The sequence below is a fragment of the Corvus brachyrhynchos genome, unplaced genomic scaffold (genome assembly GCF_000691975.1).
Source record: "Corvus brachyrhynchos isolate BGI_N302 unplaced genomic scaffold, ASM69197v1 scaffold229, whole genome shotgun sequence".
Lineage (NCBI taxonomy): Eukaryota > Metazoa > Chordata > Aves > Passeriformes > Corvidae > Corvus > Corvus brachyrhynchos.
The window spans coordinates 2,912,484-2,936,968 of NW_008240042.1; the positions used below are offsets into that span (position 1 = coordinate 2,912,484).

The 24,485-nt window shown below is 40.6% G+C and overlaps 1 protein-coding gene across 5 annotated transcripts in view; it reads left to right on the forward strand.

Moving 5' to 3' along the window:
- Positions 1–24,485, forward strand: part of ZNF827 (zinc finger protein 827) — a 98,290-nt gene that overhangs the window by 44,433 nt on the left and 29,372 nt on the right. For all 5 annotated transcript variants that reach the window (XR_001865224.1, XM_017744233.1, XM_017744234.1 and 2 more), the window contains 4 exons: positions 6,304–6,537; positions 17,633–17,881; positions 18,579–18,636; positions 23,113–23,216. Coding sequence is in view for 4 of the 5 variants with exons in the window: in XM_017744233.1 (XP_017599722.1) it covers positions 6,304–6,537; positions 17,633–17,881; positions 18,579–18,636; positions 23,113–23,216 (645 nt within the window). In the remaining variant the exon portion in view is untranslated. The remainder of the gene's footprint in view (positions 1–6,303; positions 6,538–17,632; positions 17,882–18,578; positions 18,637–23,112; positions 23,217–24,485) is intronic.

Here is a 24,485-nt window from a genome sequence, read left to right on the forward strand (position 1 = left end):
CTTCGAACAGCTATTTTTAATAAAATAAAAGCATGTCCAATTAAATTGCCATAATTGATGTATTTGAGTAGCAAGTTCCAAAGAAAAGACCACACTGTCTATATTTAGGATTTGTAGTTTATGTCAGAATGTAAAATTTCAATTAGAATATGTAAGTGCACAGGACTGGCAATTATTGAGCCATGTCCTTAATTTAAAAATACTGTGAATCCCATAATGCTGCTGTCAGTGTAAATACCCCTGACGTTATCATGTTCTCTCTTTGAAGTCTCTCCAGATTTGCGTTTTCCTAGTTTCCATATAGACCTTTTGTTTGAAATAAAATTGTGAAGGGGCAATAGCACATCTACTTAAAACTTAGGCAAATAAAATCTTGTTCTAGTTTTTGCTACTGATGTATCATCACCCTTTTAATCTCTTTTCAGCAATTTCTAGTCTTGCAACCACAATTTCCCAGCATCCTTAAAATCCCACCCGTCATGTTTTACAGCTTGAAGGAATATATAGAATTTAGCAAGATAAAACAGTGTAGTCTCTGTTTTAATTCAGCAATTAAAAATGCAGAATAAGAAACTCCCTTTTTTTGTGCACTCAGTCCAATACAACTTAAAAGAAGCCAGCAATATGATTCTGGACCAAGTTTGTGCTTACAATTTAGGTTTAACATCTACACAAGCTCTCACATTTGGAGTATAGGACTGGACTAGGCTGATGGCTCTTTTGCTTCCCTGAATACACCATTACTCTGGGCAGAAGTCCGAGCTCATGAGCCTTTCTCTCACATCCATCCAAAATGGGATTTGAAAACACTGTTAGTTCAATCATCTCTGATTGTTTGGTTTGTTTTTTGTTTTCTTAAATAAATACAAAGGTCTGTCTGGTGGTGTTTCTCCTCCTCTGTTTTTGCTCCTTTGTAGAGAGAAGACATTCCCATACTGCAAGTAATTCTTTCTTATCAGCAACAAATTCCTCCTTGCTCCTTTCACTCCTCTCTCACTTTTCTCCAGCTTCCTCACAACCTTACCTGTTCTGCTGCTGTTTTGGTTTTTACCTGGAAAGGAGGAGATGGTCTTGGCTGATGCTACAGCCTTTTTCAGCCTGTGGGACTTTGGCTGCATAGCAGACATCTTGGGGCATTGGGAGAGATGTGTGGTTCTACACCTGCTTTAGCAATTTGCCTAATTCCTCCATTCCACCTGGATTAGAACATGGTGAAATTTTGAGGGCACAGCAGCAGGCCTGGTCATTCTCCTGTGCTGTCTCTCATTGTGCTTGACTCCAGCTCCCTAAACACAGAGCAGCTTTAAAGATGATCAGGATAGTTAGCTTTTTCCTCAGCCATGACTGGTCTCTAATCTCTGTAGCTGTAGTCTGGCATCACTGATAAAATTATACGAAGGTGTAGTGATGTACTGTGTCATTGTCATCACGGTTCCCTTCAACCCAGACTCCGTGGATGCTTTTTCTCATGGCCTTTTCATGGCAGAATTTTTGTTGTGGATTCTGTTTTCTTCGTCATCTTCTTTCAGACAGATGGAACTGTGACCAACTTCTTGCTGATTGTGACTTGTAATATTGAGCTTGGCTTGGAAGTAATCAGCCCATTTTTCCTCTTTCAGTTATAAACATTTTGGGCATTTAGAAATCCTCTTAAGTGGACTGATGGAGTTAGCAGCTTCTACCAGAGCATTTCAGATTAGTGGCAGATACCCAAAGCTTTTCTTGTGGCATTTGGCAGTTTCAGGAAGTGTTACAACTTTCATCATCTACTTTTGCCAAATGGCTCAAATGATTCCAGTTGCCGGGAAGATAAAAATCAGCAGTCTGGAATATTCTTTGATCTGTGTTTTTTCTGGATATGGAATGGAACAAATGGAGCATTATCCACCATGCTTGAGAGATTTCTGCCTGTTGGTTTCATTTGCTATGTGGGTTTGTTTTGTTTCCTCGCTGTGTATTTCAAAATTAAATTGCTGGGGGTTTTTTTATTCAGTCTGCAGACAACACATCCTTCATTCTGTTCTCACTGCTGTTCAGAATGAATGTAAATTAAATACAAATTAAGGAGATGTGTGTGTATCTATTTTTGTATGTAGGTGGAAGATACTCTTCCTTCTGGGGAGTAATAATTTTGTTGTTCAAATATACTTTAATGATCTTCAACATACTCTTTTTAATTCTTGTCTAGTTCGAATTTTTTTAGGAATCCTCAGTCATGGGATTTTTAAAAACTGGTCATAGTAAACTTTTATTTCCCTTATTTGCAATGTTTTTTTATTACATCTGTTTATTGTTTTCCCTAAAAGGGCTAGTGGATGCATTATACTTGCTATTTCCCATGTGTTACCAATTTTGTCCATAGTTGTGGATCCAAGATGGGACAGAGGCAAGAGTGGTGGGGACTTTTGTTGTTTAGGGGGTCTTTTTTATGCTGTGGGTTTTTTTCCCCCTCTAGCTTTAATGTATGGATCTGATAGATGAGAAAACCACCCCGTTTTTATTTGTCCTTCTGTTTTAGGCTTCATTTACATTAGAATCTGCTTATTTCAAGAAAGAGTAAAAACCCTATTAATTGGAGTAATTGGCTTGAAACTGACCCAGTAGTTGTCTGATTTTGTTTTTGTTTTCTGGCGGAAGAAAAGTAAGGCAAATAACTCTTCTATTTTTGTGATTTATCTACAGTTTAGACATTTGTTTTTTAGAAAACATCGGTCAAGGAATGTGCTGCCAGTTAATTAAAGAAATAAGACTCTACTTCTGTCCTAATTTATTAATTCCCTCTTCTGTCCAAAACAAAGCAGCTAGAGTAGGCAGAATCAGTGACTGAGGTAAGAACAACAGTCTGGGATTCTTTTCCTTCGTGTAATCCTGCCAAAGGCACACCTTCAGGCCTTCCTCTGGGTTGGGGGACCCTGACTATGTTTTGTATTTCTCATAGGTGAGGCATTGTAAACACACAGATTATGCATATCTCATGAAGAGCTCATTTAGATTATGACTGATGCTGTGGTGGTTGACCTGTTACCAACATGGTTTTGGTTATCACTGTTAGCCTGGATGATGGCTCAGAAGGGTGAGGAGGCAGTGGCTCCTAGCAGCATGTGCTGTCACTGAGGGTGAGCTCATATGGGGTAGGGAGAGAAAGGGAAAGGTGGACAGAAGAAAGGAGGGGAACTCAATTCGTTCTGGATCTGTCACTTCATAGGCTCAGTCATGTTGGAAAAGATGTTTGAGATCATTGAGTCCAATCCATGACCAAACACCCCCTTATCAACCAGGCCACAGCACTGAGTGCCACGTCCAGTCTTCCTTAAACACCTTCAGGGATTGTGACTCCACCACCTCCCTGGGCAGCCCATTCCAATGTCTAATCACTCTTTCTGGAAGAAATTCTTCTTGATGACCAACCTGAACTTCCCTTGGCGTAGTTTGGGAGTATTTCCTCTTGTCCTGTCGCTGGCTGCCAGGGACAGGAGACTGACCCCCACATGGCTACAGCCTCCTGTCAGGGAGTTGTAGAGAGTGATAGTGACCCCTGAGCCTCCTTTTCTCCATGCTGAACACCCCCAACAAGCTCCCTCAGCCACTTATAAAACTTGTGCTCCAGACCATTCAGCAGCTCTGTTGCCTTCTCTGGACTCACTCCAGCCCCTCAGTTTTCTTCCTGAATTGAGGGGCCAAGAACTGGACTACCACTAAACTATTTAAACTTTGACATGATCTACCTCGAATTTTCTGGTCCTCTGAGCTATTAGAACTTGTCTTCTCTTAGTAGGGTTTGAGGATGCCCTGGAATGAAGAGCATAGAGGCACCACCTTACACCTGCCCTTGGATTTGGTCAAACTGACTGCTGACTTTTGGCTTGGTGATAAGAGGATTTTAAAAAAATGCTAATTTCTTCCAAAAGCCCTCCTTTTGATCCTTTTTCTTGTGGTAGGATGATCCAATAAGCATCTGCCACTGCATACCATAGCACCTAACTCTTGAAGTAAGTTCCTTGTTTAAGTCTGTGATATTACATGAATTCTGTTACAGAGATTCTGTTTGTTTATGGATGCTTTTGCCATGGTGTATGGTTGCAAACTTACACTGATCCATGTGAGTTAAATATCACCTCTATTTTAAATGGTGAAAGTGTGTAGGCTCACCCAGCCTGTAGTGCTTCCTCTACCTGGCTCGTTTTGTGCTCTGGTTCATGGCAGAGACAAGGCTGGGTCCACAGGTTAATGGTTGTTCTCAGTGGGTCATCTTTACCTCTTTACTCAGACTCATGCTTCCTTTATTTTCTGGGACAAATTTGAATTATTACCTTTTTGAAATGAATAAATTTAAAAGACTTTTTCTTTCCTCAATGTTCTCTGAAAGTTCAGGCAGACTGCTCTCTCTCGGTTGCACTCAGATCCTGGTGGAGTTATTTTTCATATCAGCATAGCAGGTGGAGTGGCATGTTGTAAAAGCAAAGGACAGCAGAAGGTAATTCAGCAGAGAAGGTTTGGATTTTTTTTTTTTTTTTGGTGACCATTCATCACCCCAGGTCAAACCCCAGAATAGACTGAGGCCAGGATAAAAAAGATAGATAGAATTTTTTTGTTAGTACCTAGGTAAAGTTAAGACTGGCTTGAGAGTTTTAATGTTTCATATTTCTGCTTTGTCTTTTCTTAAGAAAAAAAGAATAAAAGCAATTCCTTGTGCTGGTAGAAGTGTCTATAGGTCATGTTAAAAATTAGATATAAGGTAAGGCAATTTCTGAAGTGAGTAGCACTAATGTGTATGTGCACATTGCTTATGTGTGCACTCATTATACCACTTGCCTTAGTCCTGTTCTTTGGTAACGGCTTGCCAACCAACAAGGAGGAAAATCAAACAACTCTGAAATAGAAATTGAAAAGATGTGTTGTGGTACAGGGTAATACAGTAGCTTGAAAAATTATTAGAACACCCCCAAAGACAAACACAAAACAAAAATTGAACTGTGTGGAAATGAACAAAGGCTCAAAGTAGCAAATTTAAGTGTCTAGTTCTGATAAAGATGGCAATTGTACCTCATATTTTAGAGTTTGGGTCTCTGGGAGATGGTGAGCACTCCATGGTGGGATCAGGAATTTGGTTTCTCTAGGAATTTTGGGGGAATTGCTGAGAAGGAGAGTATCTGAGGAAAAAAGCCAGAAAAGTGAGGGGCCTTGAGAGTAAGAAGTAAGAAGCTATGGAGGAGAAAGTAGACCAAGACTTTAAGCAGTAAATGTTGCCAGATTTTGTTGGGGACAATGCTCTGTCTTTTGTGTTTGCAAAGACAGAAGTTTAGGGAGGTGGGAAAGATGTAAACTCGCCAAAGTTAAAGGCACTCAAGGAATCATCTGCTGTGTGTTACTGGGAATTTGAAGTGACGTTTCAGTCAAGAAAAGGTCTCGAGGCAGGGAAGGAAGTATCTCTTCATGGTTAAACATAAAAAAAGTTATAAGAATATTTACTTGAAAAATAATGCAACTTCTTTAGCCTTCTGCTTGTCATGCATCTGCCCATGAATTTATGTTGGCTGGGCTTGGAAGTATTGTTTAAGAGCTGCTCCGGTTTTATCCTTTTAATCAAACACAGTGCAGAGGATCTACTACTGTCAAAGGGTATCAGAAAGACCCTTCAAGAACAGCGCTGCTCAGTGTGTAAATTTTAAGCAGCCCCCCAAAGTCTCCTTACTTTCCTCTGAGGCTGTACAGCTGCTTAGATGGAGTATTTGAAAGGAATATTTTAAACTTACTCTTTCTTTCTATGGATATAGCACTTGGAACAGTGCAGAGCTGTTTTCTGAAAATCCCTCAGTTCTCATTCTTAACATACCAACTTTTAGGACCTAAGAATTTGCTACATTTTCCCTTTTACTCCGCTTTAGGTTTTCTATCTTCCTATTCCTCATCTCTTGTCTCTCTACCATGCTCTAAAAACTTCACATGTCGTATCCATGGGCTTTGCCAAATTTGCCCTTACATGAAATGGTGTTTTAAACTTCCACCAAGCTTATAGAAGACCTACAAACCAATGACCAGGGAAGTGCTTTTAGGAGGAGTAGAGGAAAAAAAGTGAGAGGATCTTCTCTTGAGCTTTGGTACATGCATTTTTTATGTTTCAAAACTCCCTTTGTAGAAAAGGTGCAGAAGTTTGTTTGCCACTTGAAGCACCTTTGAGCACAGTGTGATGTGTCTGCTTCCAGTACCTGCTCTAGCATTTCTCAGGTTATGGTTTCTTCCTGTTACTAGCTGCTCCAGGATTATATATTACACTAAGTCTTACTTCTTTCCTTCTCTTGACAGCTGCAAATCAAAAAGAGCCCTTGACTCCTAATTTTAAAGTGAAGGAGGAGCCTAAGGATGAAGAAGCTGCAAGTTCAGCTGTGTCTCAGTCCAGCTATGTGTTCAGCCAAGAATCTGAAGCCTCAGCTCCAAACATCCCCGAAGAGAAACTCAAGCCACAAGAAGCACAGGCAAATGTGATGAGGCAGGACATGTCAGTCAAGGCAGCATCTGAGCTCCTCATGAAGCTCTCAGGTAGATATTTAATAATATTGAATTTCTTAATTATTTTTTTGTGTATGCTGGCAGGGTTGCCTTGCAGAAGGTAAGTTCAGCTTTAGTAGTAAGCTAAAGAACAACTGAAAAGGCCTGTCTGCACAGTGTTGTGTACATGGAACATCTCCGTTTGGCCTGTAGCCACAGTATCTAATTATCTCTGCTCTGATTTTCATATCAATAACTATGGAATAAGTCAAAAGAAATGATGCCTTAAAGCTTTGAGGTGCCATAATTTTGAAAATGTACAAAACCACGTTAATACCAATTTATTCACGTGTCACTTTATTAACATCATAAGAAAGTGTCTGTACTTTACTGCATCTGACATAGCTTTATAAAATATGGCTTTTAAAGCCTTTTGTTTTTTTCTGACAATATATTGTATTCAAAATTTCAAGATACACTGGTAAAAAAAATTATCTAAACTCAGCCAGCTTTCTGCATTTAGCAAGACCACTTGAACTTGCCTACATTGATTCAATGATAGATTCTTCTGCCAGACAAGGAGACAGTGTACACACACAGGTAATGTTAAAGCTGAAGGGAGTCAAATAAAAATGTATATTCTGCTAATTATGATTTGGCTACCTGTCAGAATTGAGGTTTAAGAGAAAGTAAAAGGGTTGAATTCTTCCCACTGAGATCAGGTGAAGTAAATGATGAAAAGGCTTTGAACTTCTAACAGACCAATTTTAGGATCAAGACATGAAAGTCAGTGTGGCAGGCTGGGTTTTGTACTTCTGTACCTGAACTGGATCTGATAGATTTTAAGTCTTCTCCAAAACTGGACAAGACTTTTAATTATGCCAAAGTCATGCAAGAAGTGCTGGTGGGAATACTTAAAGTTTAGTAACTTCTGAGATCCCTGTCAAACCTACCTGCAATCATTTGTCGATTGGATGCTCTCAACCTTGAATTTGAGCTCAGATTTGTACCTGAAAGACTTGAGTTGACTAGGATTTCCCCCATAAAACATGTAATTAATTCACTCCTGTTCATGCCTCCACACTATAATTGCAGAAGAATTTGAATCATTGATTTGCAAGCCTTCCATGTTAGTGGTGTAAAAAGTGCTTTCCAAGTACAAAAGCTGATCAGAGCAGCAGTTTCCAGATTTTTCCCAGACTCCCAAATACTAAATATTTGGTTATTGGTGTAGTTCACTGTTACTGCTGGTAACTGGTTTGAGTGGGGTGTTTTGGTAGCAAAAGTTTGCAGCCTAATGAATGCTAAGCTGTGACTATTTTTCTTGGTACATATAAATTTATGTAACTATAAGGAAAGAGCTCCGTAATTTAATGTTTTGTCAAGTACTTCAGAGACACAAGTGGTCTGGATTGTCAGTCTGGAGCTCAGCACAAGCAGGATGTTTTTAAATTGTTTTTTTGCTGACTATTATGTTAGAATATTTGTGCCTTAAATACCTGTTTATATGAGAGAAATCCTTCATGTATAAAATCTTCGTCAAGTCTTCAGCTTGTGTTGGGACCTCCCAGGCTTTAAAGACTGTAGTAAGAAATATACCAGTGTAACATTTCTCTTACAAGCTCTTAGGAACTGAGCAGTTTTTGCTGACAGTGGTCTTTTTGGCTAATCCATAGATTAGGAGGTGAAGAGTGACTAGGATTTATGAAGTCGGTGTTCCTGCCGTCAGTATTCTGTCATCAGCCAGGGGGTGGGGTTACACCCAGTTTGTCACAGACAGTTTTCAACTTGCACTTCCCTGAATTACCATCTAAGGCAGAAACTGTAGAGGAAAACACTAGAGGAAAACTGAGATACAGTTTAATATAGGACAACTACAAGGGGAAGATTTAAGATGAATGGCTTCTTTAGTGGGTTTTTGGGGTTTTTTTTAATCTTTATCTGGTAGAATACTCCCAGATCACTGGGACTTCCCAACCTACTGTAAGCAATTCTGTAGCCTGGTTTTGGTGACTTAGACCTTACTTAAACAATTAAGCCACTTCTTCATAGAATCATAGAAGGGACCTTAAAGGTGACAGAATCATTTAGGCTGGAAAAGACCACCAAGATCATTGGCTTCAACCATTGACTGATCACCACCTTGTCCTGGGCCACAGCACTGTGTGCCATGTCCAGTCATTTCTTGAACACCTCTAGGGATGGTGACTTCACCACCTCCCTGGGCAGCCCGTGCCAATGCTTGGCAACACTTTCTGTGAAGGAATTCTTCCTGATGTCCAGCCCGAACCTCCCCTCCTGCAGCTTGAGGCCATTTCCTCTTGTCCTGTTGCTGGTTGCTTAGGAGAAGAGACTTCCCCGGCTACAACCTCCTTTCAGGGAGTTATAGATTACAATCAACTGGTTCCAGCCCCTCTGCCATGGGCAGGGACATCTTCCACTAGAACACATTGCTCAGAGCTTCATTCAATATGGCCTTGAACACTTCTAGGGATGGGGCATCCACATTTCTTCCTGAGCTACTTCTTCAGATTAAAGGGAAAACAAGAACAAACTTCCTCCTTTTTCATGCTACTGGAAAGAAACAAAAAAAATGGAATGAGTATATCTTGATGTTTTACTCTTTGTGGGAAATCGTCAGTCAAGTGCCCTTGTTAGATTTGATATATTTTATTATTGGGTTTGAGTCAAGTCCTTCCAGACTCTTTATATTCTTGGTTAGGACTGAATGGATTGTGTTCTTGCTTTGTTATTTTCCCTTTCTTCTGCGTAATACTAATCACCAAAACCTGCACCACATACAAATTCAGCAAGGGATTTCCAACATAATAGTATTGTGCTCCCTGCATTCCTGACATACGTGCTGCTGTTATCCTGAGCAAGAATATTGCTGATTGTTTCAGCCTCGTGGGTGGGAGCCTCTTGGGATTTGGGCATAGACCTTGCTATCTCCTTCCATGTGAAGGATAAACTGGTTTATATTTTTCACTGGGAAACCTCTTTTCCCAAAACGAGGTGCTAATGTTGCCAGCTCTTAGCTGTACAGGGTAGTGGAAGGCCTTTCCAGCTCTGGAGCCTGGTTTGGTCTGGTACGCACTGTAAGGTAGGTTTACTCCAAATCACCAGCCCCTTGTCAGGCCCCATTTGTCAGCCACTCAGAAATGGCTCTAGAGCTAGGAAAAGTTAGAATAATAAACATCTTCTGCTGTGGTAGAACATTAACAGAACGTTTGTTAGTTGCCATTGTAGAAGCAGATGGACAGAAACAAGAGAAAATCACACACAGCTACTTTAGTTCTACAAGACAAGGCTCTCTCTTTCAAGCTGGCGGGCTGCTGGGACGCTTGCTTCTAGCAACAAGACCAGTGTGAGATCAGGCCCACACATGACTTTGGTGGAACTGGACCTTTTACACCAGTTCTCTCTCTCCCATGTTCCCCTGGGATTCAGTTCATAGGCGTGATACCTACTCACTCTTCTTCCAAAGGATTATCCAGGCTAAGAGGGCTCATGTCTCTTGGGCCTGTCTAGGCAGAACCCACTTCCATCCAAATGGTGAGGACAAATCTTCCTAACAATCAAACTGCTATTTCAGAATAAATCAAATGCCCATTTGAAAGAAATGGTGCTTGGGAGTTACCAGGCAAAGTTCAAGCAGACTTTCAACCTCCAGTTTACAGAAGAAAATAAAATTCGCGCCATGATATGTATGAGTGCACAAAGGTGAGGTGGGAATTCTGTCCATTGCTAAGTTTTGACTGAGACTAGATCCAGTGGTGAGCAAACAGATTTGAGGAGATAGTGGAGTGGGGCAAACTGCTGTCATCTCTGTTTGGAAGGGTGCCATCCCTGCAAGATTTTACATTCCCATTCAATATTGCATAAAATCAGTTAGAATAACTGTTTTTTACATTCTTACAAGTTCTCTTTTGTGGAAAAGCTAATTTATTTCTCAAAATATTTAATTAAGTGGTGCCCTCAATGATTCCTGATCAGTTTCATACACTCAGTCTTATAAATTGAAAGGTAGGTTTCAGAGAAGATTGAAATTGAAAATAAATATTTGCATTTACATGCCAATTTTAGAGCTGAAAAACTCATTTTCTGCTGAAATAGTCGTGCTGCTGATATGTTTGGGGCACATATTAGCTTTTAGAAGCATACAGTGTTCTGGCTTCTTGTCTGAAAATGAATGCATAGGTGGAGGAGTATAATTTCTATCCCAGCTACTAGCACTTTTCAAGTAATGTTTTACCCAGGGATATTAGTATGTCCTAGAAATGTTGTCTGAATCACATTTACCTTTATTTCAGATGTATCCTCTTCTTGAAATGTGTTCATTTTGGATGTCAGCAGTAACTGAGGGTGTTTTCCTCCTCTCTTTTTCAGTGGGTCAGTTCCCCATGTACTGCACACCTCCTTGTTATCCCAAGCAAATGTGTGACCTTTGTGCTGTTTGGTTCCTTTGGATTTTTTATTCTTCAATCCTCGGGTCACACAGTGTTCTCTTGTAACACACCAGTACCAACAAAGTGTCTTAATTTTGGGTTATCTGCACATGCAATTAGTGCATACTTCATGACCTCAGCACACAAAGTGAGGTGTTGCTCTGTTCCAAAAGCATTCCTGATCAACTCCATTTATTGTCACCTAATTATATGATAGTTCCTCTTTTGGAACAACTGGTTATTACAGGGGAGGGGTGTGATGGGTTTTTTGGCATTTTTTGATGAAGCCTTTATCCACTTAGAAATGTTTATGGTAATTTTGTATATCGTGCCTTGTAGTTAATTTTTTTGACACTGTATTATACGTTTAATTGAAATCACATGGGTTAGAACAACAATTTTAAAAGAGTAAAACGAGGGGAAAAGACTGATAGTACAATTCTAGCATATGGTAAAGGCCAGAACTAACCTTGCTGCATATTTCTTTTCCACAACATTGTGGACTGCTTTGGGTAGTGCCTGTGTGGAGTTAGGCTGCTCTTTGGAGATCCCTGTTGCTGGTACCTCGTGAGAGTCCCTGCACCTGGACTGATTGCAAGAGAGCTGTCAAGGCCTTGATAAAGGGCAGAGGAGGCAAAATACAGGGAAGTCTGTTGTTCCTTGGTGCTTCTGTAGGAGCCCAGAACGTAAGTGGTGAAGTGTGTGATCTGAAATAAGACTTTGTGGGAACTAGAGAAATGGCAAACCACGGCAAGTCACATAGCCAGATTATACCCCGCTACTAGCCAAGTGGGTGTTTTGGGTTTTTATTTTAACCAGGTTCTTCAAGCAGGGTCTTGCAGGTAAGCACCACCATCCTGCCATTTAAATGGAAGGAGCAGCAGATGTCTATCACAACTCTAATTAGTCTGTTGCTTTAATTTGCTCCATTTCTTTTCCTTGGCTCTCATTTCTGTGAAGCAGCTTGTAGTTGCAAAATTCTGTAACATGGGAGTTCAGAGGCTCCACTTTTAAAAATATGAGCCATTTCATGATTTTTTTTTTTAATGCAGGATCCTGTTACATTGATTCATTGACGTTGTCTTATATAAAACAGCAGTTTGTAAAAAGTACTAGCAAAATAAAGCATCAAGCACAGTGCCCTGGGGAACATCAGATGTTCCTTGTTGTGTCTCTGTAGCAGAACCTTCAGGGCTCGCCAACTGTTCCCTACCTCTGAGGTTTTATTTAAGCTGTTTTAGGGCATGTTTATTTCTAGCAAATCAGAACAATTAGCATAACAAAACGCCTGATTCTCTGTGCTGAAAGCTTTTGAAGTTGGTACAAGTTGACCCACTAGTTACCCCTGTCTGCTTCACTGGGGAGACTGGTACATCAGTCCAATTTATGAGACATATGGGAAAGGCTTTCTTTTCTAAGTTGATTCATAAAGTTGATTTGTAAAGCTGATGGACATTTCAGCAAATATGAGCAACTTAGAATTTTAGTCACAGAGTGGAGTTTTAAAGAAAATGGTGGGAAGAAACATGAATGATTCAACAAGTGTTCATTTGATTTTGGCAATGCAAGGTTATTGGACAGCTGTTGTATCAGCAAAAGCAATAATTACTTCATGACTTGTGTTTTTTATGAAATATATCCACTTACCTTTGACTTCTATCTCAAATAAGGGGAAAAGCAGAGTGTGCTGCATTAGGAAGGGTATGTTCAGTGTCCCCTCCAGAGCATGTGAGTGCTGCCTGGAATCACAAAGTGGTCTGGGATGGAAGGGACCTTTAAAGGTCATCCAGTCCAGCCCCTCAGCAATGACCAGGGACATCTTCAACACACTCAGGTTGCTCAGAGCCCCTGACCTTGAACATTTCCAGGAATGGGCCATTTACCACCTCTCTGGGCAACCTGTTCCCATGTTTCACCACTCATATTGTAAAAAAAGTCTTCCCTTATATATAGTCTGAATGTACCCTCTTTTAATTTACAACCACTGCCTCTTGTCGTATCACAACAGGCTAAACAGTCTGTCCTCACCTTACAAATCAGCTTTGAGTAATGAAAGGTTGCTGTAAGGTTTCCCTGGAGCATTCCCTTCTCCAGGCTGAACAAGCCCAGCTCTGTCAGCCTGTCTCCACAGGGAGAGTGTTCCAAACCTTCTGATCAGGTCCATCAGGTCATGGCTTCCCTCTGCTGAGAGGCTTCAAGGGAACTGAGCCTGTTCAGTCTGGCACAGGGGAACTGAAGGCCGATCTAATTGCAGCCTGCACCTACTTGAAGGAAACTTGGGAAAGTGGTGGAGTTAGCCTCTTCTCCCTGGTGGCAGATGGTAAAGGAAGGGGTGCCAGCTGCAGCTTGGGAAGTTTGGAGTAGACACTAAGAAAAATTTCTAGTGCTGCATTAGAACAAGTGTTCCCTTCCTTTTGAAAGTTCTGCAAGATAAACCCACAGCTGGCCTGGTGCCGAAGGTTCAGGAAATAATTTTGTTTGGAGGGAACCTCCAGGGTCATTTATTCCAGACCTTTGCTCAAAGCAGATCCAATAAGGGCAGGCTGCTGAGGGTCTCACCAAGTTTTGAATGTATTCAGGGATGGAAAACCGAACTTCTCTCAGCAACGTGTGTCAGTATTTCACCATCCTGATGGGAATACTTTTTCCTGTATGTATAAACAGAATTCCCCATGTTCCAACTTGTCTGTTGACTCATCACTGTGTATTTCTGAGAGAAGTCTGACTTTAGCTACTCTACACCTTCCCTTTATTCCTTAGAGAGCTGTCAACAGCAACAAAGTGTCCCCTTAGTGTTGTTTTCTTGAGGCTGAACAAATCCAGTTTTTGCAGCTGTTCTCCTCTTCTGTCTTGTAGCAGCCCTCTGACAGCCTTGGTTGCCTTCTGAATGTGCTCTGGGATGTCAGTGTCTGTCCTGTACTGGGGAGCCCCAGATAGGGCACAATACCCTAAATGCAGCCTCGTAAATGCAGAACAGAGGGTAAGAATCTCCTCCCTCTGCCTGATGGCTGCAGATCTGATAAAGTGGCCCAAAATATGGTTGGCCTGGGATGCCACAAGGGCATTTTGCTGACTTGTGCTCAGTGGGGACTGGATTGCGATAGCCTCAATTTTCAGAGATTGAATATGGTCTTTCTAGAACTTGCCAGCCTCTGTCCTAGGCTGGAGAGAGGTGTTGCCTAAGGCTAAATTTCAGAAGTACTCTTACTACTACATCTTATTGAGGTGACACTGTCAGGCCTTCAGGGGTAAATGTTGTACCCTGAGCTTTTAGGTAGCACAAGTATTGTTGTATGTTTCTGCTATTCTAGGTTTGGGGGGGTTTTTTTAGCACATATCACTACTTTGTGGTTCTTTGCACTTGTGAATGCCAGAGAACCTGAAAACTGGAAGAAATTGCTTCCTCCTGGAACAAGCCTGTCCAGTACTCTATTTCTCATATCTGATGTGGAAAATCGTCTCACTCTATGTGAATGGGATGACATTAATTAAGGCTTTCATAGATTAGACGATTAAAAGTTACACTGCTCTGTAAAGAAACAGCATCTCTGTTGGTTGATAAAGTACATCCATGTGTAAAATAATTTTCCCTGTTTTCTCTTATTTTGTTAAGGTGTTTCTGTATCACAAAGTTAATGGCAGAAAAAGACATATTAGGTGACTTAGTTCATCTTTTGCCACATGTGTCTCAGCACTGCTGTGCTGTTATTCGGAGCCTCACCCAGGTTAGCTTTGAATGAATAGCAGGCCATATTTTGGAGATCACAGTCTGGATACTTCTGAGCTACTTGAGTCTTTTTAGCCCACGGATTTTTGTTGTACTATTATAAAAATCTGACCTGAAGAAAAAAACGTGACTCTCGTATTAACTTCATATTCTGATACATTGCAGATTATTTAACCAGCTCATCTACTAGGTCTGCTATAAAAGTCAAAGATAAAATGATTTTCATTATTTGAACCGGGAGACCTTTTTGTGTACCTGTACTTGACTTGAAAAGCTTTAGCTGCACTATAACTGTGTGAGATACCTATGTAAAGAAATAAGGGCTATCACCTTGCTCTGCAATGAACAGCACAGAAGGGAAAATAATCTTCAAGAAGCTGGAGTTTGACTGCCTATGTGGTGAGACAGGTATGGGCATAACCTTAATTGCAGTGTTTTGCCAGTACAAGATCTAGCACAGCGGGGTTTTATGCCTGTGATTGCTGTTTGTGGGACAGACTGTGACTGTGTTTCCCTTTCATTAGCTCTTGTAAAATTATCAGAAACCCTCCTTCAGTCTTCTCTTTGTGTGTTTGCTTTGGGGATTTAGAGTATGACAGAATTCACATTTGGCAGGGACATTCTGTCAGATCAAAAGGGTGCAGCTGGGAAGATAAAGGTCAAAGGAAATGATCAAATATGTAGATTTAGTTAGGGCAATTGGAGTGCTTGCTGATGGTGAGGGAGAGAAGGTCACTGGTATTGCTTGACTCTTGCGTTAGTTGGGGTCCTATCAGTTTCTCTGATACAAAAGCATTTGCAGGACAGGGAATTAAACTGTGTGGAGCAGGAACAGAAATAGAAAGAATATTTTAAAAGCAGAGAGAGCAGCAAAGGTCAGCCTGACTCTGCACCTAAATTTGGCAGCTGGGTGCAGTGCTCAGTCTGTCAGACATCTGAAGAAGTCATTTGTTTGCGGAATTACCTGAGCAAGCTTTTGATTGACAGTGTTACCTGATGCGTTCCTTTGCTGCTCTGTGTTCACTTTCAATGCACAGCATGCTATTTTTACACTTTTAAACACAGATGCAAGGTTCTGTGGTTTTATAATAAGAGAGTAATGGAAGCTTTAAACAAAAAAAAAAAAAAAAGAAAAATCTTCTTAACAGGACAAAAAAGAAAGGCATTATGATATTTCTAACCGGTCTTCAGCTGAGAATTCACTATAAAAACTTCTGAAGTCTGAGATGTATCTGTGGATAGTAGATGGTAAAGATTTTTATCAATGTTTATATGTGTCTTTTAAAGGTCAAGAAATGTCATAAGAAAAGATTGAAAGCACTTCATGTAAATTGTTTCTGGAACATATCCAAGTGGCTTTTATCTCCTGGCTTCAATTTTTTTTTTTTTTAAGAGCTGTAGGAAGTAAAGCCACTTTTTCTCTACTCCAGGAATGTGGAGAGAGGGAAAACCCAAGGTAATGAAAAAGGACTTGGTGACACATACCAGTTTAATTTTAGGCAGAATGCTTATGCCTTCACAATAAAGGGATTCTGTTAATCTTTTGCGGGAGACAACAGCATGACACCAAACAGCTGAGGAGGTTGAAAACATTTCTGGGGATAACCAAACCATGTTTTGGTGCTTCTGAGATCCACTGTAATATTGGGTAATTGAAAACAGAAGGCCTGAAACTTTTCCACTTGGAATAAAATCGGTGAAGACGACACACTCACACGCGAGTTACAGAGGATGGGGAAAACAGAGAGAGCAGCAAAACATTTTGTTGCACCAATTCCTTACCTGGGTGTCCCTTCTGGTATTTAACTCTGTTCATGCATTTATTTATATTCTTGGTTCTCCAGGCATATTGCCTTTTTTAGGCTGCCTGTTTCTGGAGTTTCTGGTCAGCATCCAGCCAGCAGGAGCAACACCTCATTGGGCAGCTCTGCCATGATACCAATGCCCTTTCAGGAGTGCTCTGAATGAAAATTCATCAGGGGAAAAAAAAATCATCTTTCTCTGAAATGAAATTGAGAATAAATTCTACAGGTCTTCAACTTCTCTTTTCATAGCAGAAAGTCTGAAACAAAAGGGCTGTATAGGTATGTGGAGTGTGGTAAACAAATTACCTTGGAGCCTTGATTTTGAGATTTCAGGGCATTTTTTCTGAGGAAAAAATTATCACTTACCTTGCAGCCAAACCAAAGCATTCAGCAGCTTCCAAGGAATCCCAAGTGTAGAAAATGAACTAGCAATTGGCTTCTAGACTATGGTTTTGTTTGCTAGACCTGTAATGCTGGAGAGGAAGGCAAGGAGGGGAGGATATGGACTTGACAAAACTGGTCATCAAGGTTAATGGACCTTGTAATGTATGAGGGAATATCTGTCAGCCTTGAGAAAAACATGAGCCCCAGAATACTCCTCTCATCCTGAAAGCTTGTGCAGGTGTAACAAGCAGGTTCTTCATACGGTTGTCTGGAATTTTCCACAAAAGCCAAAGAGAGTGGAAGAGGAAAAGATGAGGTTTCCTCCTCTGCCCCTATCCCCATGCTGATAATTCTGACTGTTGGTGCTGGTACTTCTGCTGATACAGAGTAACTTGGAGTTGTGAGAGACCTTCAGTGCCCACCTTAGGAGAGCTGAAGTGTAGCTTCAACTCCATTTACTAAATAGAAACAAAGCTTCGCTTACTGGTGTGTTATCACACATTCAGTATTCATAGAAAGTGATGTAACTCTCATATTTGCAAATATGCAACTGTTTTCTGCTCTCTAGTTTGAAAAATTATTTTCAAGAGCATGCTTCTATTTATGACAGCCAGAAGAATACTGAGGCTGTCAGCTGCTTGATTTCCTTCCCATTTGCAGGGATGCGGTACACAAATTATAACTTGGTAATTGTGATTTCTGCTTTGAGCACTCTGAAAAATTGCAGCCTAATTAAATAATTATGGTGCTTGTTTATTTTTTTTTTAAATACATATTTGCAGCTGAGAGTTTCAAGGAAAACCAGACGGTAAAGATAAAGGAAGAACCGATGGAGGTTGACATCCATGACTCGCAGGCTTCGGTGTCACCCAGCCAGCCCAGCCAAAATGTTGGCTACAGCACTTTATTGGGGCGAGACATCAGCGAGCGCATCCAGAAGGCACCTGAAGGCCGTGTGCTCCCAGAGAGAAATCTCTTCAGCCAGGACATATCAGTGAAGATGGCGTCTGAACTGCTCTTCCAGCTATCAGGTAAATCCAGTGCAATTGCTCCATAGCTGGAGTTAAAGAACAAAATGAGATTTTTTTGTATAACCCCAAAGTTCTATGAAACTGTGAGATCACCAGGGCTGAAAAATAATAGGAGTTAGAACCTTCCTACCCTCACACTTGAAACACAGAGGCCTTGCCAAATGTCTCCCATAGTTTGCATATGCTTTAAAGCACTGTGGCAGCCAGGTCAGGTTCACAGTATTTCAACTGAGTTGGAAAAGCCAGAGTTCAGCTCCTGTATTTTTGAAAGCTAATTAAATAATTTGTGACGACTGGTTTGATCCCTGTAGAGGGGAATCTGCAGATGGCAGTTCCTGGCCTAAGTGGCCAGTGGCTGCAGGATGCAGCACTCCTGGGGTTGCACTGCCCACTTCCCTTGGCAAAGGAGGTGAACCTCATCTGTCATTCATACAAAGGCACTGGAACCAGCACTGTTCAATGAACACTTGCACTGCACACTCTGCATGGAGCACTGACGTGTGGAGCTGAAAAAACTTGTTGGGTGTCAGTTTAAATAAAGTCATGCCCATTCTCTAATCATGCTGGAACCATTTACCCTAAATTACCCTGGCTTATGCTGTTACCTGAAAGCATTAAAATAGTTTTGCTGAATAAAATCTGATAGACATCATATGACATATGCTAATCACAAAAACCCGCGTGTGTTCCTCTGCAGAAAAGGTGAGCAAAGAGCACAACCACAATAAAGATAACACCATCAGAACTACAGCCAGGTAAGTACAGCCCATGGTTACCTGCAAAACTGCACTGTAAATAGCATTGCTTCCTCTTGCCTTGTGAACTCAAACCTGCCTATGTCCTGCAAATGTGACCTGATAGTACAAATGTAAGATATTTCCATGAGTAATGGAGCCCATGTCTGAAAAGCTACAAATATGTATTTGATTGCTTAGGGTTTGTAAGACAAAAACCTTTTGGGCCAAAATGACTGTTCTCCTCTGATCAAGTATTCACACATCATTTTAAGAATTACTTATTCTATTTTTTTTCAACAAAAAATGAAACTTAAACTGCATGGTACATGCAGTGCTTGCTTGAGGGAAGACCAGGCTGCCAACGGGATTTTAAGACATGGACCAATGTAAGAAGAGGTGATTTCTATTGTCTTCTGTCAAACTAGATTTCCTTAGAAAAAAATTCAGTCTAGTATTTCTGTCATCTCAATACATTCTAGAGATGAATTTTTAAAAGTCAGACTGTAGGACAGTGCTAACAAAACATTTGTTAAAGATTACAGTTACGTTATGATGATAATTTAAATTAGCCAGGAATTAAAAACGTCATCCTATTGTAGCCTGTGCTGTTAAAGAAATGTGCACTTTACAGTTCTGGGGTTGGGAGCAAGCCCACAAGGTGTTTACATATCCATGAGCAGCAAGGTGAGGTGTCCCTGTGGGAAGATTTAAAGATCTTAGACAGTTAAGTGCTGGTAGCTGTAATTGGTAAAGACTTAGGAGTCCTTGGTAGGGTAGGAGAAGTAGGCAGGAACTGTTGAGGATACATTTATTCCCTACCTGAAAGTTATTGTGGGTGGGTTGGAGACTGAGCACACTGAAGTGATGAAGAGTTCGTTCAAAGATAGAGTAAGAGCTTCTTGCCTCTGCAGCCCCTTTACAGAAGTTCTTGGTGCTAAATTAAAACAGCTTTGCCCAGACAGAATGGAAAAGCATTTCAGTTGCAAAGAAAACATTTCTAAAATATATTGTACTTAAATTTCTAGGCCTGTCCTACTCATTCATGGTAGCTGCAATAAATAACTTGTTTTTAATAAACTGACCAGCTCAGTAAATGTACATTAGGGACTTTTTAATGTTACAAGTTGAAAGATAATTCAATTGAGCTTTTAGCTTCTGGTTACAGTGAATGCTTCCCATATTTGCTAGTGCAGGAATTTGTCGGATATGCAGCCTGCGCGCCTTTCTGTGCTACTTAAAGCACATAAGCCTGAGATACAAACAGAGATCAATGCACATATTGTCCAACTACTCATTAACCATCCAGGGTGCACTGCAGGGAGGGGCTGGCAAATAGTTGAAAATAGATTTCAGTGTCTCATAATGTTACCAGCAGGACTGGTGTGAGAATCCAGAGCTACTTTTGGATCTATCAAAGATAATTCCAATTGGAAAGGTTGAGGACAGTTCAAAGATAACCTGCCCTTTTTCTGACTGCCAACTTTTAAGAGGGTAGCGCAGTTGGCTGTTGTCAAACTTGTGTTGAGCTTTACTGAGATGTCCTTAGAGTGGCTGCCACCCATCCGGGCATGAAATGCTGAGTGCCTGGTTCAGTTTTTCTGGGTGCTTTTCTTATCTTGCCTATTTATCAACAGAAGAAGACATGAATAAGGAGAGCTTCTTAAGAGGGGAAGTGAGTCAGTCTACTAAATCCTGTGAGTTCAAGCCACTTGAAAACCTTGCCAAAAAAAACCTAACCCACCCCAAACTAAATAAACAGCTGGAAGCCTTTACTGGTAAGGTATGACGCCTTCTCAAAAATAGAATGTGATGGAGCAGCCAGTGGAGGATAGAGGCACTTGGACTGCATTAAGAAAACATGTGGTGTTGCAGTTTGGCTCACCAGCCCACATCTGGAGTAATGACAGAAAGGCATTTGAATCACAATTGCTGTGTGAAATGTGCTGACAGCTGCAGAGAGCCAAGGTGAGGTCAGTGTTGTCCACCTGTGAGCAGCTGGGGAGCACAAAGATTTAGCTGTGTCACTGGTGAGGCTGAAATCAGCAAACCCCAGCAAGATGGGGTACACAAGCACTTTTTGCTCTCTTATTCCTTATTAACATTTCTAACTGTCACCTCTCTGTTGCTGTTCCTCCTGTGAGTATTCCTGGACTTTGCCAGCATATACTTCCATATGACTTTGCTTAAGCAGCTGGAACTGGCAAGGATTCCTCACAGTTCACTGGCTGAGTGAGATGGTAGAGCCTGCCATCTGTGATAAGAAGACAGAAAGTGGAGAAGCGAGTGATCTGGAAGTGAGTACGCCAGCGTAAGATGCCAAGATAAGTTTCTTTCATCTAGAGAACTGTGTAGCCATGAAACTGGAAAAGTGCAGCCAGAGGAAAAATAAAAGATATCCTAAAGCTTAATCTTCATCAGAAAGGACTTTGCACAGTGATTGAGGACAATGTGTGTCATTTCTTACTATGAAGCAGGAGCTCCTCCCTCTGTATTTTGCACTGGGAATCGGAGGACGTACCTGCTGAAATAGAAGTAATAGGGCCACCACTGAAGAGACTCAGCTGCCATTCTAGAGGAAGGCAGAAAAGATGTATCCAAGGATGGTTCTGCAATTCACAGAGGCCAGTGGTGGAGAGGGAAATCCTTGGGATATGATATGATGCGGCCCTCAACAGCACCCTGCTCGTGATCTATGGCCTAACCTGAAACAGATAAGCTCTGCACCATCCGTTTTGCTTAGAACCAGCAAAGAGCAGTGTCCCAGTGACTGAATCTGAGGCACAAACAGGAAGGCCAACATGGAAACCCGAGTGGATTACAAGATTTTGAAGAATTACAATAGTACTAAAACATTTTTTATTGACGTTTTTCTTTCAAATCATTATTAAACCAGTGAGAGGAATGTTGCAATAAATCGTGCCGTATTTTTATACAGTGTCAGTCTGTTTCGTATTATGTCACCCCTGAGTGGGAGTGTGAGTCTTGGAAGAAGTTAAGTTTCACACATGTGGGTTGGAGCTGTTTTGGTTTATCCTGGTCACTTGTTTTCTGGAGTATCCTGCATTGTTCAGCTATTGGCATTCACCAAACTGCTCAGGTTTGGGGCAAATTCACGCCTTCCCCTTCAGCACACCCTAATGTTGACTGCTTATGGATGTGTTCAAACTTTTGTAGAAATACCAAAATATCCCATTAACTGTCACATATGGAACAGCACAGAATGAATAATGTCTAATAGGAAAGTAAAACAATGTGGTTGCCAAAAGAGTTTCACAATCACGTTAACTAATTATCAACAAGTTTCCCTGAGGCAGAAGAGATCTGACTAAGAATACAAGTGACTTGGTGGAGACACCTGGTTCACTCTCTGCAGAAAAACTGCACGAGGGAAAACTCAGGCAAGTGATGTCTTTTGGACAGAAACTTTGGGTATCTGGACTGGTGAGGTCAGCTTGGTGCAGCTGATATATACTTGGAGTCTGGACTACCCACTGTGCAACACCTTGTAAGACCTCATAGCAGGTCCTTTATCCTGAAAAGATTTGTGGATTTTATTACTGGTTAAGAACAGGCTGCAGAAATGGTCTGGCCTCCTGTCCTGGACCTTTAAAACACCTACTGCACACCAGCCTGTTAAGGATTCTCAATCTGGGAGAGATCAGATTTAAAGTAATTCTCACTTTGCTTAGAAGAAATTGATAGTTTGTATGCAGATGGAATACATTTCCTTAGAAAACACTTTTCCAAGCAAGACTGTAGTTTTCCATTTTGAATTTTCTTATGTACCTCTTGCTGATATCTGTCTGTATGTCAAGGAATGCTTGTTCCTGTTATGATCTTTAACTGAGCAGAAAACAAATACTTTGACAGAGATGCCATTTCACTATTGAAATTGACTTTTTTCTGCCTGTTAATTAAAGCAAAATATTCTTTTTGGAATCATGTAGCTGATAATTTTTGTGCTTAATACTCTTTGGGATGCACCCGCTCAATTTATGAATTGTTTCCTGCTTTAAAAATCAAATTTATGGAGTTAATTTTATTCATGAAAGGCCATGTCAGAATAGAACTAGTCAGCATCTTAACCTAATATTTGAAAAGTTAACGATAACTACTGTATGCTTCAGATTATTAAATAATAATATTTTTTACCTTTCCTGATTGCCTTCTCCAGATATGACCATAGAATATACATTTTTGAAGTGTTAATTTTAATGATCCATATTGTATTGTGATGTAGCAAATGTAAGATGTTGAAATGTAGGTAAAAGCCTTTTCTGAGGTCTTCAGTTTTTACTCTGAAATGCAATTTTACCAAAGCGTGCTGCCTCATGGTCTGTCTATTTTCCAGCATGAATTCTGTAAGTGAAACAGGTTTCTTAATAAGATGGTATTTCTTACAATATTCAGATGTTGGGGTCAAAATTCGTATTTACTTCTTCTTCTGTTAACTGCTCTTTTCCTTTAAAAAAGGCATCTTGTTTTTTCCTGTAGCCCTTTCTTTTCTGAAGACACATTTAGACAATCACCATTCACTTCTAACTCAAAAGATCTCCTGCCCAATGAAACTACTCTTCATGGAAGGACGTCTGCACCAGGTCAGATACCTTTTTTCTTTCACTATTTCCAGCTAATAGATATTTTAAAAATTTTTCTTACTGTAAACTCCACCACGTGACCTCTTGAAATATTGTTTGCTTCATCAAAAGGCAGCTATTTCTCCATTATAATAAGTGCTTATTATTTAGAAGAAAAAGAGAAAAGTTAAATACTGCTGAAGCATTTGTGTTAATAGTCTTTAGGCTGCTATTTCTATGAATTGTGCAATAGTCTACAGCAGATGAAATTTAGCAATATGAAGAGAGGTGAGGGGGTTTTTTGTGTGTGTGTGCCTGCCACTGTACTGATGCTGAATTACTGTCTGCTGTTGCCCTGTTCCTGGCTGTTTCCATCTCCATCTCCTGGAGTACAGATGAAATGTTTGCAGAACATGTACCGGCTGTCTGAGCTTGGCAATACAATTTTCCTGCCTTTAACAGTACTTTAGAACCTTTCTGGAAGGCTGTGGAGTTCTTCAAATGTACTGAAAGGCCTCAGTAGCTGCAGGTGCCTTCCCACTGATTTTCTGAACTAGTTGACAGGCATTTTATGTCCAGATATAGCTTGGGTTATATTCTGCATTAAAATGGAAAATACAGGCATGTAATAACACTATTCAAGGTCGCACTGAACACATGCAAAAACTTGATATGTACCTTCACTGTCCTGCTGCAAAATAACTCGTTTGCTAGTTCACTCTATCTGTTCTTAAATTAATAGCTCTGGGGTTCTAAAGGTCAGTAATTACACAGTCAGCTGTAGGGGGGGTTGTTCACCTTTTCTTAGCAATCAATAAACTTTTGGGCACGTTACTGCTAATTTTCAGCTATAGACTGTCATTTAATTTACAACTTAACAGACCCTTCATTTTTTTTAATGCTTGAATAGTCATTTGACAGCTTGTGAAGTGGCAGATGAGGGTAAGAGCTAGATGCTGTCTAAGGGTAAATATGCATAGCAAGAAGGAAAAAAATTGTAGCATAAGGACAAGGGTCTCCACAGCTGGGCACAGACACACTTCTGCAAGGAAGCAGTGGATTCTGTACCTCTGGGTGAGGAGAACCAGATCAGGTGTGGTGCTTTTAAGTGTTAAAATGTAAACGAGGTTAGTACTCTCAATCCTGGCTTTTGACCTTGGCATAACATGGAATATTCATATGCCCAGATGAAAGATGGGAAGTCACAGACTCCTCAGGCAGGGCTCGATACCTCAGAGGACACAGCCTCTAGCAGCAAGACACTTACATCACACCAAGATAAATGCATAA